General features: G+C 39.0%; 2 protein-coding genes across 5 annotated transcripts in view; both read left to right on the top strand.

The window, feature by feature from the left end:
* LOC101744498 (neurobeachin) overlaps positions 1-11,299 on the top strand; it is a 573,788-nt gene extending 562,489 nt beyond the window's left edge. For all 4 annotated transcript variants that reach the window (XM_062672222.1, XM_062672221.1, XM_062672220.1 and 1 more), the window contains 9 exons: positions 451-670; positions 1,347-1,657; positions 2,244-2,370; positions 4,281-4,442; positions 5,223-5,352; positions 6,718-6,851; positions 7,328-7,521; positions 8,869-9,020; positions 9,781-11,299. In XM_062672222.1, the coding sequence (XP_062528206.1) occupies positions 451-670; positions 1,347-1,657; positions 2,244-2,370; positions 4,281-4,442; positions 5,223-5,352; positions 6,718-6,851; positions 7,328-7,521; positions 8,869-9,020; positions 9,781-9,871 (1,521 nt within the window). In that variant the 3' untranslated portion in view covers positions 9,872-11,299. The remainder of the gene's footprint in view (positions 1-450; positions 671-1,346; positions 1,658-2,243; positions 2,371-4,280; positions 4,443-5,222; positions 5,353-6,717; positions 6,852-7,327; positions 7,522-8,868; positions 9,021-9,780) is intronic.
* Positions 11,300-17,567: 6,268 nt separating this feature from the next.
* RpS3 (ribosomal protein S3) lies at positions 17,568-21,048 on the top strand. The gene is given in 4 exon segments (NM_001043788.1): positions 17,568-17,624; positions 17,931-18,234; positions 19,090-19,310; positions 20,848-21,048. Coding segments are annotated over 4 exon segments (732 nt in total). The 5' UTR covers positions 17,568-17,591; the 3' UTR covers positions 21,022-21,048.
* Positions 21,049-21,337: the final 289 nt, after the last annotated feature.

Below are 21,337 nucleotides of genomic sequence, written 5' to 3'. Positions count from 1 at the left end.
CCGTCGCTTGCGACGAAGGGCTCGACGAGTAAACTAACCCACAGACACAGCCCACTGAGTTTCTTGCCGAATCTTCTCAGTGGGTCGCGCTTCCGATCCGGTGATAGGTTCTGCGAAGCACGGCTCTTGCTAGGGTTCGTGTTAGCAACGTCGTCAGGTTTAAATCCCGTGAGCTCACCTAGTAGTTAAGGTTACGCTGAAATAGCCTCTCAAGGTTATCAACATAGATAGGAAATAAAAAAAAACCAGTTGAAACTGTGAACATATTATAGCAAAATCATAAAATTATTATATCGTCATCAATCCTTGATAGCATGTCCAAATTCTCAAGTCAATCCGACACCTTGAAGTCGATGGAAATGATCCAAGATTCTCTAACATAAAGACATACCAAGCTAATAAAAGCGTGTTAATAACTCTTGATCGTATAATTGTTACGATATCCCACAGGAACTGATCCCAGAGCTGTTCTTCTTGCCTGAAATGCTGATAAACAGCTCCGGCTATAAGCTGGGCATCCCGGAGTCTCCGTCCGGCGACGTCATTCTTCCACCATGGGCTTCATCCCCTGAAGAGTTCATCCGCATCAACCGCATGGCCTTGGAGTCGGAGTTCGTCAGCTGCCAACTTCACCAGTGGATCGATCTCATCTTTGGATACAAACAGCGAGGTAGGGCTTTGTGACAACCTCATTTGTTTGAGGGATATTTCGATCTTTTTGGTATTTTCGTTAACTTTGGTGTTAGGTAAATCTTCACGCTGTGGCCTTCCATGATATTTTAACGATAGCTGTGGATAATAAATTGATTCTTCTTTCTGTGTTTCTGGCTGGAATATTTCTGAACTACGGAACTACTGTACGTACGGTAACTTAACTACAAGTTACACGATTTCCTTTATTGTGTACAGGATTTACAAGATTTACAGGGCTTTTCGAATTTTATTCTAGTTTAAGAAACTAAAATTTTCCTATTCCATATTAGTCCATCCTAATCCATTTTAGTAATTCATCTTGTAATAAAGCTACTTCAGTTTTAAATTAAAAAACAAAATTATTAGTTTTTTTTCTGAGTCCTTAGAGGTAGAGACGGCGCGAAAATTCTAACTTCTATAAGTGCCGCTCTGAAAATAGAGATAGGTCTGCAGTGCATTCTCTCGTGTATTACTACTAAATTAAGATGTGCTGATTTAAAGGTTCAAATGTATGTATGTCGATGGAGTATAAATTTTAAGTCACTAAAGAACACCAAAGTCACGAAAAAAGTGAAATAATCAGAAAGCTAACAAACATTTCTAGATACGTAACTAAATCGTATCATTGTTGTACATCGCGCTGTGACCGCCAGGGCCGGAAGCAGTACGGGCCACGAACGTGTTCTACTACCTCACGTACGAGGGCGGAGTCAGGCTCGACCAAATCACGGAGCCCGTGACCAGGACCGCCGTGGAGGACCAGATCCGCAGCTTCGGCCAGACCCCTGCGCAGCTACTGAGCGAGCCGCATCCGCCGCGCGCGTCTGCGCTACACCTGGCGCCGCTGATGTTCGCGGCGGCCCCCGACGACGTCTGTCTCCGCCTCAAGCTGCCCTCCAATGCGGCCGTCGTGCACGTCTCCGCCAACACCTACCCGCAGCTGGCGATGCCTGCTGCTGTCACGGTACGTCCAGACCCAGGAGCCCCACGCGGGTCGCAGTCAGTGTAGTCCCATTATCCCTGAAACAATAGTGTCATAAATACCCAACGTTTGAAGCAGTGTATCTCAAATGTAAAGAGCTATATTTTTTTCTACCTATTTTAATAGCTTTGAGAGGCTATTTCAGCTTCTCCTTGACGTGTAGGTGAACTCACGGGGCTCAAACCGGAGTGTAGCTAACACTGGCCCTAGCAAGAGCAGTGCTTCGCGAAATCAACCAGCGAATCGGAAACGCGACCTACTGAAATGATCCGGCGAGAAACTCAGTGGGCTGTATCTATGGGTTAATATACTCGTCGATGCCTTCGTCGCAAACGACGGCTTTGGCGAGGACGGTGACCGGTGCTTTTTTTTTATTGCCCTTGTAGGCAGACGAGCATACGGCTCACCTGATGGTAAGTGGTTACCGTCGTTCATGGACCTCAGCAATGCCAGGAGCAGAGCGAAGCCGCTGCCTACCGTTAAATACTCTCCACAAGCCTCGTTTGAAGAAGGAGGTCAGTAACAATACCGATTGTGTACGTAACGGTGGACGTCTGTTGCCGCGTAGGTGAGCGCGGCGCGTGCCTTCGCGGCCCACCGCTGGGCGGCGGGGGGCTGCGCGCACTCCGCCCGCCACGCGCCCGACGCGCATCCGCCCCCCCACCCCCACCCGCTACTCATGGACCCAGTCTGGGGTGAGTACCACACACACACGCTATTGTAAAGAATACATTAAAGGCGATTGCATGTAGCAGACATGCGAATGTTGCGCTGGATGTGTGGAGTAACGAGAATGGATAGACTGCGGAATGAATATGTTAGAGGAAGTCTGAAAGTGGCACCTGTGACAGAGAAGCTGAGAAGTGCGCGTTTGGGATAGTATGGACATGTGATGAGACGAAATGAAAATGAGGTTGGTAAGAGAGTGCTAACTATGAATGCAGTGCCGGATTAAGCAAGCGCGGGGCCCGTAGCAAATTATTTCAAAGAGCCCTTGATCTACTATGGGTTCTTAAGTATAAAGTGGTAAAAAAACAAATCAATAGTCTATACGTTTATTTGCCATCTACATATATATACTGCTACACAATTCTGCTACACATCCACACTGTGTCGGGTAAGCGTGCTTGCATACGTCAGACTTTTTGTAGAGCTGATTATCAGGCTGATTGAAATTCTACACGTTTATACAAACATTTTTTCTTAATAAGTCACTCAAAAAATTAAGCTCGGGCAGAGATGAGTGGGTTTAAATATGCGGGGCCCCCGTTCGCTCGGGGCGCCCGTAGCAATTGCTACTCTTGCTACATGGCACTGTATGAGAGTGGAAGGATATAGAGGAAGAGGTAGACCTAAGAAAAAATGGATGGATTGCGTGAAAGACGATATGTGTAAGAGGGGAGTGAGCGAAGAAATGGTATATGATAGAGGAGTATACAAGGAGAAAACATGTTGCGCCGACCCCAGGTGACTGTGAGAAGGGCAGAAGAATGATGATGATGATGATGACATTAACCCGCTTCTTGTGGATTTCTTAAAGGTGACTAACCTTTATTAACCTATACGTCTTAATGAATGAATAGTGGCATATACATTGTACACAGAACCGTTCACATGTCGTTTGTTCTTCTTTTATTTATTTATTGCTTAGATGGTTGGACGAGCTCACAGCCCACCCGGTGTTAAGTGGTTACTGGAGCCCATAGACATCTATAACGTAAATGCGCCACCCACCTTGAGATACAAGTTCTAAGATCTCAAGTATAGTTACAACGGCTGCCCCACCCTTCAAACCGAAACGCATTACTGCTTCACACTTCTGCAAAAAATACCGTACACCGCTTATACGCGTACACGTTACACCGCAGCGAAATTGTCAAGGAATACGAATGAACTTTAACGTTGCAGTGACGCATAGTATAGCTCTGTCTCGTTCACACGTTCGTTTTTACACCAACGAAAATCTACCGTATGAACACCGGGGTGATTGTACGTTAAAATAACGAATACAACGAAAACGTGCGGGATAATTCCGTGTGAACCCAGCCTACGGATCTACTGATATAATCTACTGATATAACACAGTTTGAAGCCGTGGGTAGGTATCACCAACCTATTTTGATCGTAAATCATTCACCAACTTCATGTCTCAAGGTGGACGGCGTCATACATATCCCACGAGCCCTGGTACTCACTTCACACTCACTCACATGTAGGCTCAGACGATATGTCTGTGTTACTGGTTGTAGGACCTCTTGTGAGTCCGCACGGGTACGTACCACCACCCCGCCTATTTCTACCGTGAAGCAGTAATGCGTTTCGGTTTGAAGGGTGGGGCAGCCGTTGTAACTATACTGAGACCTTAGAACTTATATCTCAAGGTGGGTGGCGCATTTACGTTGTAGATGTCTATGGGCTCCAGTAACCACTTACCAACAGGTAGGCTGTGAGGTCCATATTAAAATTACAAGTATACTTGATTAGTTTAATGATTGTTGTTTTGCGCTTATGTTACGGACGTGTGTATTCCGTTTCGTCTGCCGTTGTGTACCCCCATGCATGTGTACGCTGGCGGGAATCCTACACGTGCGTGTTCCCTGTCCAGCCGCTGGAGGAGCGCAGGCGCTGGCGCGGAGACAGCTCGGCGACAACTTCAGCCAGCGGGTCCGCGCGCGCTCAAACTGCTTCGTGACGACAGTCGACTCCAAGTTCCTCATCGCGGCCGGCTTCTGGGATAATAGCTTTAGGGTCTTCTCAACTGAAACTGGTAACTACAGCATCAAATTAAATTGATATGGAGCTTATTTTTAAACTGTCCCAAACCGTCGATGCGATAGAATCGTTGTATGCACTTCGATGTGAGATATCTGCGGTCTCGGAGCGCGTTCAAAGGTTCATTAATTGAACGGTATAGTTTACCTACAACGCTGCACTGTGATGCGCTCACATACACAACGATAACCATTTGTAATCAACGCATCACCAGCAGATTACGACGTCAACGATCAATATATAAGCGGACGCAGCGCGCCAGTTATTACACACGTCATTTCGGATCCTCCCGATCTACTAACGGTGCTTTTAGGTACCACAAGCACCGGTCACCGTCCTCGTCGAACCCGCTCGATGAGTGAATTAACCCATAGACACAGGCCACTGAGTTTCTCGCCGGATCTTCTCAGTGGGTCGCGTTTTCGATCTGGTGGTAGATTCTACGAAGCACTACTAGGGCCAGTGTTAGCATCAATCCTGGTTCCCGTGAGCTCACCTACACGTCAAGGGGACGCTTATATAGCCTCTCAAGACTTTCAGCATAGGTAGGAAAAAAAACAGCTATTGAATTCGAAAGCTAGACGGCAACCCGTTTGCCCAAGCTTGATCTGAGCAGTAGCCCCCCCTTAGGAATTTGTAGGTTTACCTAAATATCTACGTATCCGTATGTTTTTTTTATTTTTATAATTTGTTACACGACCAATAACGTTCCTGCTTAATCAGCCATTTCAATTCCTCTGGTAACATCATAATGGGTTTTTTTTATATTCCCCAGCTAAAATAGTGCAAATAATATTCGGTCACTACGGCGTGGTGACGTGCGTTTGCCGGTCCGAGTGCAACATCACCTCGGACTGCTACATCGCGTCCGGCTCCGAGGACTGCACCGTGCTGCTCTGGCATTGGTCAGTATCGAACTGCCATACCAACACAATAGAACCCCAGATTATTTTTTTAACGGAATTTGTGACCTTGTAACTAAGACCTTTAAGTCACGTCTTATTTTAATTCATATTCTTATTTTTATGAAAAATCAATCAAATATGGAGTGAAATGAAGATGATTTTGAGACATTAATCAACTGGGATGAAACTAAATGAAAAGAGATGATATTGGATGAAAAATAATATCCGTAAAATGGTGGTCATTTACTGAGATTTTTTCAGTGGACTTTTTGGAGGATCCCGAGAAGTTACGTCCAGCGGCTTTGTTTCATTTTCCCACATTTGTGCACTTTCACAGATATTCAACAGTTAATAAACCACCGTTATTACACATTTAAACCTGAAGAAACACTAAATAAACAAAGTAAAACAAATCACACAACTTCGCTCCTCGCGTTCCCGCCAAAAAGTCTAGAACCCCACATCAACACCGGTGTGGCCAGCTGCTCATCCCGTGTAACGAACACAGACCCGATGGATATATGAGGCCAACAGCGCAAAAGTGGCCTAACCCACATTTTTTATATTCAAGCTTATATATGACGTATATTGGAATTTATTTAAAATATTTTTTTTTAATGCAAATCCATAGTTAGCCTATCCATAGTTTCATTCATAGATAACAGATAGGATTGTAAACATTATTTTTGCGCGTATTGTTTTTTTTTTGCCTACTTAAATTCATGAAAATTCAAACCTTTCAATTGCCTTCATACTAACTATGGTAAGCTTAGGCCACTTTTACGATGACGGCCTCATATATACTTAATGGCTGCCGGACAGTGAATCGTAGGTAGAACCCCAAACACAGGTTGTTGAACTCACAAAGCTTATTAATTAGTTTACACTGGTAATGTTGTTTGTTATGTAGTTTATTTTTTTATTGCTTAGACGGTTGAACGAGCTCACAGCCCTCCTGGTGTTAAGTGGTTACTGGAGCCCATAGACATGTTCAACGTAAATGCGCCTCCCACCTTGAGATGTGAGTTCTAAAGTCTCAAGTATAGTTACAAGGGCTGCCCCGCCCTTCAAACCGAAACGCATTACTGCTTCACGGCGGAAATAGACGGAGTGGTGGTAGCTACCCGTGCGGACTCACAAGAGGTCCTACCACCAGTAACAACTGCCATTGCATTACGCGCGAATCATGCGCGAGTCGAGACTCTGGCGTAGTGCACGCGATTTACGCGCGTATTTTGAATTCGCGCGATGCTTGTGGACGCGATGTATTGGTGCCTAGTATCTCACTGACGCGCGAAACATTTCGCGGCGAATTCGCCCTTTTTGGACCAGGTCTTATTAGCGTGTTGTGTCTGTGTCGCGCAGGTCCGCCCGGCACGGCGGCATCGTCGGCGAGGGCGACAGTCCGGCGCCGCGCGTGACGCTCACGGGACACGACGCGCCCGTCAACGGCGTGCTCGTCTCTGCAGAACTCGGACTCGTCATCTCCTCCTCGCTCAGTCAGTGCAGCCCTCACCTCATCTAACTAACTTATGCTAACAGATGACGTCACAAGTTTATGTAACATTGTGCACCTCTAGAGTTGTGCACCTATTTATGTCATGCAAAATGTCAATACTAATTCAATATGAAGTGTTTTTAAATTTAATAATTTCATGGACACGTGTCAATATTGCTTATGTAAGGCCAGAGAAAGTGAAAAAGAAATTTTATTAAGAAATTGCCAATATGTATTATACTAATAATTGTAAATGAACTATTTTTGAAAATCAAGACGCTACTAGAGAACCACTGTAGTGCATTGGTAGATACCATTAAAAACGTAAAGTAATTCAAAACTCATATCATTCAATGTTTTCCAAGCACGCAATGTAACACAATTAAAAATCCGATAACACACGAGGTCAATGGCCGCAGTCCCGAGCGACGCGACGTTATTATGCAGTGAATTAAATAAAGTTGGCCGTCCACACAGACGGTCCGGTGCTGATCCACACGACGTTCGGCGAGGTGCTGCGCTCACTGAGCAGCGGGGAGGCGTCGGGTCCGCAGCAGCTGGCACTGTCCCGGGAGGGCGTGCTGGTGGTCGCGTACGCCAAGGGACACCTCGCCGCCTACACCCTCAACGGACGGAGGCTCAGGCATGAGACGCACAACGATAACTTCCAGGTAATCATTGCTACCGGAAGGCTACATGATGCAACGCGATGCCACTAAACGTCAATACCTTTTTATTATTTTATTATTTAATCCTACATATGCTCGTAATTTTCAAATATCATTACAAAAAATCCTCACCGACTAAATTTGTAATCAGATACCTACCGCCATTAACTATAATGTCCTTTCAACTAAGATCACACTTGCTCACAAGAAAACGGCTTAACCTATTTTTTCCTACCTATGCTAATATCCTTGAGAGGCTATGTCAGCGTTGCCCTAGCGTGTAGGTGAGCTCTCGGGGCTCAAACCGGAGACGTTACTAACACTGGCCCTAGCAATAGCAGCGCTTCGCAGAAACGACCACCGGATCGGAAAAGCGACCCACTGAGAAAATCCGGCGAGAAACTTAGTGGGCTGTGTCTGTGGGTAAATTTACGGTGACCGGTGCCTTTTTAAGAGCAAAACTTTTAATCAAATTTACTATCCGACCCAAGCGACAGAGCAACGCAAAGCCGCCGTCGCCCGAAATATGTCTTGTGACATCGTCCGGATCCACTTTTGGTGCTCTTAGGCTCCTCAAGCACCGATCGCCGTCTTTGTTTCGTCTCACCGCTCACGGAAGCTTCTCATTGGGTCGCGATTCAGTGGGTCGGTGGTAATTCAGCGAAGCACTGTCCTTGCTAGGGCTAGTGTTAGCAAATTCCCTCAGGCTGAGCCCGTGAGCTAGCCTACCCGTCCGAAGCGTAGCTGGAACAATCTCTTAGGCTAACAGAGAATGTCGCAAGAAAAAAAAGTTAATTGCACTATATGAGAATGCGGCAATGTCTCTGTGTTAATACCACCTCAAACGGGTGTACGAGAGCATAATCAGCTGACGAGATCATAGCGCACTTGGTGTTCGGTGTTCCCCGGAGCGTGTAGATGGGAATTCCACCATTCACTCACCCTGAGACATTTTACTGGTGGTAGAACGTCTTGTAAGTCTGCACGGGTAGGTACCACCACTCTGCCTATTTCTGCCGTGAAGCAGTAATGCGTTTCGTTTTGAAGGATGAGGCAGTCGTTGTACTGTTAAAACGGAGACCTTACGACTCATGTCTTAAGGAGGATGGCTAAAAAAAACCAACTGAGCAATAAAAAAAGTAAGGATGAACTTTTAGTTGTATTATAAATGCACTATTCATCCTTCGTCTCAGGGTATAAATGGCCAGGGAGGGGGTCCGACTTTACCACCGATTGGGGCCGGATGACTGTCCGTGATTTGTTTCCAATTATTATTATTTACACGACATATATATGTACATAAGACGACCGTGGCTGTGGTCGGCTGACGCGCGTGTATTGTGTGCGCAGTGCGTGGTGCTGTCCCGGTGCGGCGAGTACGTGGTGTGCGGCGGCGCGGCCGGCGTGGTGGAGGTGTGGCGCGCCGCCACGCTGGCGCCGCTCTACGCCTTCCCGCCTGCCGGCGCGCCCGTCGCCTCACTCGCGCTCTCGCACGACCAGAAGTACGTACTGCACGCACGCACGCTCACACGTTCATTTAATGTTTCTTAAGGTTTAAATGGGTAATAAAAGTGGTTTATTAATTGTTTAACATCTGTGAGAGGGCACAAACGTGAGAAATTTAAACATAACCGCTTAACGTAACTTCTTGGGTTCTTCCATGAAGTCGCCTGAAAAAGTCTCATTAAATAACCACAAATTTACTAAAACCCTTATTCCATCCCATCTAATCTCTAGAAGAATATAAGGAAACATAAGACTTGGCTTAAAGGTGTCGTGAACAGACCGTAAAATCTTTAAAAAAAAATTACAACCGACACTGTTAATCTTAGCGTCCACCTTTTTCTTCTTGTCTTGATCCCACATTATGTGAAGCCGACGACGCTGCGTGTCCAATTTTCCATTGCTATGAATATCATAAGGATTTGAAATGAGTTTTACGAACGACCGCCTGTCGTCAACCTTCCTTGGGAATGCTGTCGTTGCCCTAAAATGATAGCTAGAAATTTCGACATCCATGAGAATATATGTCATTTATTGGAATTACCTAAGGTAGTAATCGCACAACCACCATACAATAGATATCAGGCACCGATCTTACAATAACTTTATTTAAAAACAATAGAATGTTTAACATTATATTTCCATTGCTTAAATATAATATCACCCGCGATATGTAGTGCATTTATGAATGGCCAATCATACACAAGACAAAACTTCATCATTTATTCAACTATGTCTGACATACATCTTAATTTTCAGATTCCTGCTAGCAGGTCTTGAAAACGGTTCCCTGGTTGTTTTCCACATAGACTTCAACAGATGGCATCACGAGTACCAGCAAAGATATTGAGGCTTGATAAACACTAGTTTCTAAACGAACTAGATTTAAAAAGAAATCAATTATAAATTTATATATAATACAAAAAGCAATGTTAGCGACAACATAATGTTAGGTTAGATCGGTTAGTTCGCGTGACAAACAGTGTATCGTTTTGATAATATTGTGAGTGTTGTGACTAATGTAATGTGAATCGACTAAAATGTTAAACACTATTTACAACAAGATCAAAAATAATATGGTAAAAATTGGTCTTTCCTGATATAATAAAATTGAAAAACGCGATTTTTTGTTGTTGTCCGTTATATTGACATAATATTGTTTGAAATTCAAACATAGCAGCTACAATTTGACACCAGAGATATGACTGAATTTTTTATTGTTAATTAAATGGCGTGGTACTTAACATGGCATCATTTTAACATTCCATTTACAATATTATCTTATTTCAAAAATCCAAACGTTAAGCTTTAACCGTTATTAATGTTATTTAAAATAAAGTTATATAATTTTCATAATTGAAATTCATTGACAGCTATAGAGTAGTACCTAAGTAGATATTTTATGTAATATTTTAGTAGTGCCATAGAAAAGCTGCTATTTTTTTCATTAAATCCAGAGACAATTTCGCTTATTCGCTATTTATACTTGCAATTAACTTATGATTAGATCTCTTTTGATTATTTGACGTCCAAGTATTATAATAGAAGTTTAAGGTGCAATATTTTCAATGATTTGTTTATTTACATAATCTAATCAAACTTGTCACATTTCTTTTCTTTAACTTATCCCCTCATACTGGTAACATAAATCTTTATTATCAACTTGAAATTTTAAAATGTACTGGAAATCACCATGTGCTAGAAAATATTTCGGGGAAGAAATGACAGAGACAAAATAAGCACATGTCTCTCTTGTTGTGCTTATACTGCATACAGCCCTGCCCAACTAAAGATATTCGTCGCTGTTCACTGTTGTTATTATACTTTTTTATGTAAATTCGAGTCCGACATGGTCGGTCGCGTCGGCAAGCAAGGAATTGTAATTGATAATTTTATAAGCAATCACATCTTTATAGTCAAATAGAAAATAAGTGTATAATTATTTTCTTCGCAAGCATTCGCTATGGATATTTGGGCCGTTCTAATTAACTTCAAGCACTTCCAGCATCTATTTTTCACGCTTAACATTATTAAATTTTAGGACGATTTTATCTAAATACTATTAAAAGAAGTTCAAAATTTCTATTGTGAAATGTTAAATAAACAAATCATTTTATTTTATTATACATGTAGAAGATCTAGTATTATTTACTTGAAACATTCCAATTTTCCTTATTTCCTCAAAATATGGTGGAGGGTATGTAACTAAGTACTTAATTTTAATATATTAGTTGAAATTGTTGTAATTTTTTGGTTTTATTAAATGGTTATATTATGACTTTTTCTTTTGCTTCCCTTGTTTTCTTTTGAGTTGCTATTGAAATTATTTACCTAAACTTAAAATTCTTCTAGTTTATTTACAAAGTAAAAGTCTACGATTCGCATGATAATTAACTGAAAAAATCATGAACTCGCATCGTTATAACTGTCAAAAACGTTGCCTAGTCAAATAAAAACATAATAACAGTGTCTTTAAGAAGTCAAACAACTTCAAGTATCAGCACGATTTTTTGCTGCTTCCCGCACAATTTACATAATTACACAATAATTTATCCTATAACTGTGCCAAAATGTACATAAATAGAAAATTGAGAGACAAACAGTGATTATAAAAACTAAATAAACTTCAATAATAAATTATTATAACTTAGACGCATAGGCATACCTTTTTCCTGACCTAGATAATATAGCAAAAATTATTTTCAAGTCTTTAATATAGTGTAGCCTAGGATTGTTTATTAAGATCTTATAGTCGAATTTTAGTCCTTTTAGTCGAATCGATTGTATAAAATGTTTAGAATCCCTTATTCTCACGTCCCGCAGTAGTTCATTACTATTAATAGAATACATTACTTCTATAATTAATAAAAAACTAGAGGCATCTAGTTGAGAACTTGTAGGCACACAAGTATCAATATCTTTAACAGGACAGCTTTTACATAGCACTTTTAACTGTTGGCTTAACTGTTTATAACTACATATTTTAATCAATAATAAAAATAATATCGAAAAAATAGTATTAAAAGCTTATTTTTCTATTAAACACGCACTTATCAATGTGAAATCAGTCACATTATTAAAACACTCAGATCGCTTAACACATAAGCTACACGCAATTCTGTCCATTAAAATAAGATTAAAATAGATTAATAGGTAGGTGGTGAACGTTTTATAAGTAAAATAAACAAAAAAAAACCATTTTTATTTGATAGAATAAGGAACACTTTGTGTATTATATCACAGTCCATATAGATTGTAAGTCAGTTTTAAGTGACTTTAGTAATTTGTAGGAAACGATTGTAAACGGACCGTCACGCCGCTTAGCTTTCGCATAGAATAATAATATAATTAATATATTTGCACTATTCACTGTTACAAGCCTCATATTAAAATTACTAAGCTATGAAACTCAGATTTGGGTGGTTTATTGCCTTTAAAAATATTTAAACTTACATTTTTAATTACCTGATGTAATTATGTAACAAATATCATATATCTCATTAAATTTATGTTAATCGGCTTTGCCCTTCAACCATACAAAGCGTAATGCAGCTTAAGCAGTTTCATATTTAATAAAAACTATTAATTTAAACTACGATCAATGGCTATGACCACCAACAGGTCAATTTATTTGTCTTACTTTCTAGTCTATAAGAATATTCAGGATTTGTCTCACTTCTTAATCCTAATTTATAATCACCACGTTTAATCAGAATTATTCTGTAAGCTTACATTTCAGCTGAACTTTACAATGTACGTAAACGCGTGGTCAATACCTTCCGAAATTGCTTATGTAGCTATAATAGCCGGCAAACTTCTTGAGTATTTGTCGACGTAGTGGGGGTAAGTTTGCGCATGGTACACTCACGTGCAAAAACATTATTTACTCTGCGTCATAATGCTATTAAATTATTAAAATCAACATATGTATTTATTTATATATTTATTAGAACATCAACAAAACATATAGGTTAATAATTGTAATAATTTAATCTTGGGGTAAAATAGATATTCCTTCTATTAAGTCAAAACTAGAGCTGTTGCCAGGTCTTCGTTCAGTTGAAGCGAAGCTGGTATTTGTAATTTTTTTTTCGTTATCATAATCTTGACTATTATCATCATCACTGTTTTCATCACCCGAGTCGCCATCATCGTGATAAGTCGACATAGGGCTCATCGGTGTAGTTTACGACTCGGTCGGTTCGATCTTCTTTTTTGTCTATAATTAATTATTTTTTGAAGATATTCGATTCGTACTAATCGAATGTTACTTTTTTCAATTACTAGCTTCCGATTATTTTCTGTTTTTTTTTTCATCTGAAGCCTAGCTCTTTCATAATTCGTCGTAAGCTTCATTCCGAGCCATTAAAATGTATATCTTCTTTAAAATTTTCGAAGCCTTTCTACGGTACGGAGTTTCGCTGCTTGTTATGTAGTTATTATGATTACATCTTTTTATTACAGATTGAACGAAACTATCCATTCCCGTAACTTTCTTCTTCCCTGATCTTTTCTTACCCGGAGTCCGCAACACGGCGAGCAAGCCAGAGCCTTTAGCTTCCTTAATAATGCACCTAACAGTCCTCACTGATGGTTTTGTTACTTCCGAAGTCTGTTTTAATTTTTCCATATCATTCTTCCTCTGTTTTATAATGAAGCAATATACGTCGTACACAATTTTTCTACCCTTTCTTTTGAATACTACACCAGTTTGTCGCGGCATAGTGTATTTTTTATAAAAAATCAACAAACACTCAACAAATAGCAATGGCAACAAAGTCAACAAGCAATTATAACAAATAACTTAACGATTAATAACGATAGACTTTTCACTGTACGCAAGCGTACTTTTGGAAGCAAGCGGAACGAAGGCGCGGTGCGGGACGCAGGGTTCGACTGATCTACCAATAACGCGCTCGATACGATTTCCCCTGCCGTCGCGCCTCACCCTCACCACCAAAGTGATCTAAAATTCGGTTCTGCGCAGTCAAGGTCATTTGCTCACGATGTTTGCCGGTTACTATAAATGCAATTAGAACGATTAAAGTTATTCAGATCATCTAGTAATCTAACATGCCTTAGTAAATACTACTTTAAATTTTATTAATTTTAATTGTAAGTAAATTTTACGAACCACAACAAATCTTACATTTTTTATTGAAACTTTTCGATCAATATGTTGGCATGTGTATGCCAACATATGACATATGAGTATGTCAATGTGTGATGAGCCTCTGCCCGGTAAGTTTAAAATCGGGCCAGGGATTTACTCGACGTACAATTTACATTCACGTCGAGCTGGATAATTTCTACGCCTCTCTCTCTCTCTCTCCCTCTCTGCTTGTAAGCAGAAGAAGAAAAAAAACTGTTTATTTTATTATTTTCTGATAGTTTGTGGGCTCTCGGACTAAATCTCTGCACAGCGCGCCTTCAGGTGAAAATTGGAAACTTACCAGACTGATGGGTACAGTCCAGTAATTCGCCCGAATTTAACAATGTTTTCAAGCAACAGAATTTTCCATTGATAAAATTGATATTGAATTTGATAAAAAAAAAAAATCTAGTTATTTGTTTCTAGACTTTCACTAAAATAATAGGATTTCGTATTTATAAAAATCTTCACTTTTATTAATTACGTGTTTATGTGAATTATGTTAAATGTAGACTATTTTGTTAGTGTAAGATCATTACAATATTTGTTATTATTATGCACTTTAGATTGTTAAATTGTTTTAAACTTTAACGTATATTAATTATCATATAAATTAATACCAGCTAACAATGGCCAACTGATTGCGGTTTATTCTGAACTCGTAATTTGTTTAAAAAGTCAAGATATTTAGAAAAATAATATTTCGATTATATTTTATTGATAAATCTAGGCAATTGTTGTGTTATAAAAATTCAAACTTCTTAAGAATAGTCAACATTTTATCAAGGCTTTAAATGCAAATACGTTGCAGTAATAAACAGTAAATTTGTTAAACTAATTTTTCTCTACCTTATAAAAAGAATGTAGGAGAAAAATATCTCAATAAAAACTGAGTAAACCTAGAATTATCTGTTAAAAAATCATAGCCAAATATTTCATTGATTACCTTGCAATACTTTGTTCTAATATTTAAAACTGTTATTAACTACCGTTCATTTTCTAGGACCATTTCAATGAATTTTAGGTAAAGAGCTAGACATCCTATGTTTCAGTTGTTGTTATGCTAAGTATATTATGGTGCGTTTGTATTGTATGTATGTAACTTGAGTAAATAAAAAATATTGAATTGCATCAAACTACTAATGTCTTGTTTCATTTCACTAATGAAACCAGCCTACAAGTGGAGTAAAGTGCGAGTTTTTTAACTTCTCGACCGCGTAAAAGCTAACTCAAACTTGTATAAATATAAAAAAAATCTAATATTAAAAAAAAAACTAATATTAAAAAAAAAAAAAAAGACATGCCCGCTGAGTTTCTTGCCAATTCTTCTCAGGACGGAGGCTAATTCTTGTGAATTGGCGGTAGTTCTTTTGACGTTCAACAAGTATGTACTTTCATTTATGTTCAATAAAACTTTTTTGATTTGATTTGATTTGATTTGTATGGAGTTGGTACAGCGCTCCTAGCGGTCAACGTAGGGGGACTATTTGCCATTCCATTTTAACCTAAGTGTACAATGCGTACACGGTCCCCACTCTTTTATCGAGAGCTCATTACTTGTGCCTCCTACTATACCTACTTTTTTCCCCCCTACCTATTCGCTGTTCGGACGGGTAGGTGAACTCACGGGCTCAACCTGAGAGAATTTGCTAACACTAGCCCTAACAAGAGCAGTGCTTCGCAGAGTCTACTACCGGATCGGAATCGCAACCCACTGATAAGATCCACTGAGAAACTTAGTGGGCTGTGTCTACGGGCCAGTTCGCACGTAGAATTCTTCATAGTAATCGACAAGTTCGATGAGGATGGTGACCGGTGCTTAAGAGCCCTAAAAGCACCGAGAGTGAATCCGGGGGATCCACCAAGACATGTTTCGGGCAACGCCGCGCCGGCTTTGCGTTGCCCCGTCGCTACCGGATAAACATATCTACATACATTCTCAATAGGCAATGTAAAATAAATTATAGCAGTAATCATAATTAATTAATTCCATTGAAAGCGTTTCTAGAGTAATCCTATGAGTACTTAAAAGGCCTGTTCGGTAACATTCTGTAAGTCGTGGATATTTTGCCAGCCATTAACAGTTCACGGACGTTCCATGTTCCAATGCAATGTTCGTTACGAAGTGGTGGTTGCTCGATTTTCGTGTTCTTCTTCGCCTAGAATTACTTGTTATGGGGCCTGGCGTAGAACCCCGGTAGAAGCTTTGGAAACATATTTTAAACCGGCCGGCCCGGGTACCGGATGGTGCCGTATGTCAGTCGGATCGTCCGACGTAATTTATTTGATAGTTTTATTACAGATTCACATTTAATTTGAATTTTCGGGTGCTGCCTTTAGTTAACATTAATTATTCACAAAATATAAATTTAACCAACGACAGCTGTTAGTTTATACTTGTATATACTTGTTGTTGTCACAGTCGACTCCACACGTCCTTACGGATCCATCGGGCAGCTGTTAGCAAATCCCGCGCCTCCGTGAAACTTGAAAGGTCTCGGAGCCACAAGTAATCCTGCAGTCCTAAAAAAAGATTTAGCATGAATTTTCCAACCGGCTGCCAGCCTGGCGTCAATCCTCCTTGGGCTATATATTATTATATATATTAAAATATCCATTTAACCATTGCAAAGTGCCTTAGATGCTGTAGGAACGGACTTTTACGGTTTCTTTTTTTGTTTTTCCTTTTACTTCATCCGTTTTTTGTTCTAATGATACTTATTCAATATTATATTATATTATAATTTTCCAATACCAAAAGTTTAAAATATCTATATATCACAACTCAAATAAAACAAATACTTACTTGTATATCATCGTTGTTTCTTCTATCAATAAATATGGAAATGTGGCAGTAGCCATCATAGAACACAAAATATTTGATAGATATCTGAATTTCGCTATTGACATTTTGAATACATGCTTGCATTTAAATTAAACAAGCACCAAACAACAACATTAGGACAGTTGGAAAACCAAGCAATTTCACCCAGTTGTAAGTTGTAACTATACTGAGAACTTATATCTCAAGGTGGGTGGCACACTTACGTTGTACATGTCTATGGCCTCCAGTAACCACTTACCACCAGGTGGGCTTTAAGCTCGTTCACCCAACTAAGGAATAAAAAAATAATAAAAAAAACATTGCAACTTCAATCCTGTTTAAAAAACATGTGAAGAGTATTTGCTGCGCTATTGTATAACAAATCGCCTATCTAGTGAAACTAAAGTTAACCTAGTTTGAAAATCAACCAATAAATCGACTAAACCCACATTGTTATTTCATTTTGCATGTTTTATAACAAATTGAGTGTAGACTTAAAAACGATTACAGTTGACAGTTGACATTACTTGACATTGACGTTCTTGTTGTCATCAGCCATCGCCGTCCCTCTTTTTCTCGGCTCCCGTTGCAATCATGGCCGTGAACAATATTTCAAAGAAGCGAAAAGTACGTTTTATTTAGTGTTATACGCTGCAAAATATTTAGTTAAATTTATTTTTAAATACTCAACTGATTTACCAGTTCAGAAAATTCGTTTATTTAGCAAGTGTAATTTGTGATGTTAGTGGATATTTTCAGTTGTGATCAGCGGTGAAATAGTTTTCATCATTTTTTACACTAACATAGTTTTCTTCAGTGATTTTGGAGCCTTCTACATCACAAACAAATATCTCGATTTCATACAATGAACGAAGATAATATTCAAAAGCAGGAGCGACGTGCTAAAAACATAACCTCTTGATGTTTTTTCAGTTTGTTGGAGATGGAGTTTTCAAGGCGGAACTCAATGAGTTCCTCACTAGGGAGCTGGCCGAGGACGGCTACTCCGGCGTGGAAGTCCGGGTCACTCCCATCCGCTCGGAGATCATTATTATGGCCACCAGGACACAAAGTGTGCTCGGAGAGAAAGGACGCAGAATCCGTGAGCTGACTTCCGTAGTACAGAAGCGATTCAACATTCCAGAGCAATCTGTAGAATTGTATGCTGAAAAGGTGGCTACTCGTGGTCTTTGCGCTATCGCCCAGGCCGAATCTCTAAGATACAAGCTTATCGGAGGTTAGTATGTCTACATGGTTAAACTTGCATGAAAAGCACAGAAAAATTCTTTAACACACCAATTAATAAAAATAACATGTGTGGCTTATTTACAGATACTAAACCAAACATTAAATATCTATGTGTATGTATGCCCCACACCTGACACTTCAATTCAGAATAAGTTGATGTGTTTTTCGTTGAGGCTATATTAACATCCTCATATCATAATTGCATCAGCCTATTGCTATATGCTTGCATGTTATGCTGGTAACATTTAAATCTGAAAATAATTGTATAAAATGCATACTCATTTTAGAATCATTTGAAACAATTCATTCATCTAATTGTGCATAAATAATCCTATAACTATGCTCATGACATACATGATTCACAAAAAAAAACTTTCCTATTCATTAATTTTAAATGTAAATTGTTATGATGTGTAATCAAAAAGTCTATACCCAGCCTCTGCACAAGACACACTACTAATGGCTATTGTGTATATTAATTTTATTAAAAAATCTCATAATTATAGAATTGTAATAAATTAGCCACAAAGTTTGTGGAAGTCGATTGGCAATGTGTTGTTACACACATATGGCATTTAAAAATTGCTACCTGTCTGAAGAATATTCAAACTAAAACACCTTCAAGTCACATTGCATGCAAAAACTGCTTAGAAGCACCGGATCCTAACGTACAATAATGTAAATTAATCTCAAATTCTTTAGTTTTTAGAAAGATTACTCTTTACTCCTTATGTATGTTTTCAAGAATAGTTTCAATAATTTGTATTTATCATTCATGTATTTATCGTTTATTTCGATGCTGTATTTATCTTTATAAAAATTGTAATATCTACTGTAATCTCAGGTCTCGCTGTACGTCGTGCTTGCTATGGTGTTCTCCGTTTCATCATGGAATCTGGCGCCCGTGGTTGTGAAGTTGTTGTATCTGGCAAGCTGCGTGGTCAACGTGCCAAATCAATGAAGTTTGTAGATGGACTCATGATCCACTCTGGAGACCCTTGCAATGACTACGTCAACACTGCTACCAGACATGTGCTTCTCAGGCAAGGAGTACTAGGAATCAAGGTGAGAAACAGCTTACTGTTAATAAATTAAAATTTTGATAAATTTTCAATTATACCCTGTAAGATTAACCTAATCTACCATTTGTATAAACTGCTACAAATAAATAGAGTGAAGCCTGGTATAAAACCAAAAGGGTTGAAAATAAAAGTATAAGGTGTGTGTCTGAGATAGTATTATAAACTTCACCAAAGTCACCAATGTATGTTATTATGGTATTTGTTACCGTAGGTATCACTATGGTATTTGTTGAATTTAACTACCTTCGTAATTAACGTAGGCTAGACTCAACTAGGCTAAATTAAAATAGTATAATTGAGTCGTCTATTATCAAAGGTGGCAATCTGTGCATTTGGACAAAAAAATATTTTGATATGTCAATACAGATTGATTTGAATATAATCGTCTCCTTCAAAGAATACGGTTCAAAACCTGCATTAAATAAAGGTTAATAGTTAACCTGTTATTTATCTAAGATGTCGTTCCGAAGAGTTTTGTGACTGCCAATGGAATACAAAGTCAATAATTCGTTTTTCTGATTTACCAATATTGTTCAAAAGTCAGATTGCCGGCTTTGATAATAGACGACTCAATTACTGTTTTATTCCTGTTTAAATATTCATTTACAAAATTACTTCATCATAATGAAATATTTCTTCACACTAACTTCACCACTAGATTTCACTATAAAGGGACATTTTAAGAAACTCCTTTCAAAGCATCCTAAAAAGTCTAATGCACTTGAATAGTAATAGTCAAGGGTTTTATCTTTGAACTCAGCCATAGAGTTTTGTAATAAATACATCTTCGAATCTCAAAAATCTATCCTAGTTTAGTCTTAAATTAATAATCCACGCAATCAGGGATTGCAAGCACTCTCAGTGGCTTTTGATCTAATTTGCAGTGGAAGAGTATTCTGGCTTGTTTATTGAAGGGTCTTTTATATATTGGCTCTGTTACGGTGCAAACCAAACAATTTTAATGTCCACAGCTCTCAAACACTCAAGAAAACACTATTCTGATTATTAAACGTACCACCATCATAAAAATAGCTATTTTACTTTAAATTAGCACCTCTTATTCCTTGATTTTAATTAATTTTTATTAAATTTTGTTATTTGGGTATTTGTTACACATGTACATTAGTCAAATCAGTGCATGGTTTTCAGTGAAGTGTTGTATTATTGATTCTGTAAATAATGACATACACTTCTCTACACGACTATTAACATTACATAATAATAAATATCTGACGTGTCTGACAGATAATTGATCTGAATGGATATTAATCTTTACTTTTGCAGTTCTTTTTATATGTTTTGATTTTAGCAAACCTATAATTCTTTAGAGAGAGAGAGAGTATTTATTGTACACCAAAAAACAAATAAACAGTGTGATACATTAAATACAAAAAAAGTACAATTGGCGGTTTTATCGCTAAGAGCTATCTCTTCCAGACAACCATCAGGTGGACAAGAATCATTTGGAAACGAATTTAGTCTGATACTTTAAATTAACATACGTCACTTTATGATTGTAGGTCAAAATCATGTTGCCGTGGGACCAGCAAGGCAAGAACGGCCCGAAGAAGCCACAACCAGACCACATCCTGGTGACAGAGCCCAAGGACGAGCCCGTGCCCCTCGAGCCGACCAGCGAAGTGCGCTCCCTCGCGCCCGCGCCTCTGCCGCAGCCGGTCGCCGCTGTCGCTTAGGATATAAGACTATATTAATAAAAAAAATTGAAAAACTTGAGACTTTTACTTATTCTATACTAATATATAAATCTACAGTGGTTTTTACAGATGTTCCGTTATAACTACTGAACCGTGCATCCGGTTGACTTGAAACTTGGTATCCATGTAGAAAATACATGTACTTAATGGATAGGCTAATATTTATGAGTGTTGGACTCCGTGTACCAGTTGCGGGGGCGTTAATGATGAGAATCTTTGTGGGGATGAGAAATAATAATGTTAATTTTAAATGCCCAGTGAAGCGGACGGGCACAGCTAGTTTACTAATATAATT

The sequence above is a fragment of the Bombyx mori genome, chromosome 14, assembly GCF_030269925.1.
Source record: "Bombyx mori chromosome 14, ASM3026992v2".
In the NCBI taxonomy this organism is placed as follows: Eukaryota; Metazoa; Arthropoda; class Insecta; order Lepidoptera; family Bombycidae; genus Bombyx; species Bombyx mori.
Note: the sequence above shows the minus strand (reverse complement) of the source record. Positions and strands in the feature narration are given on the sequence as shown.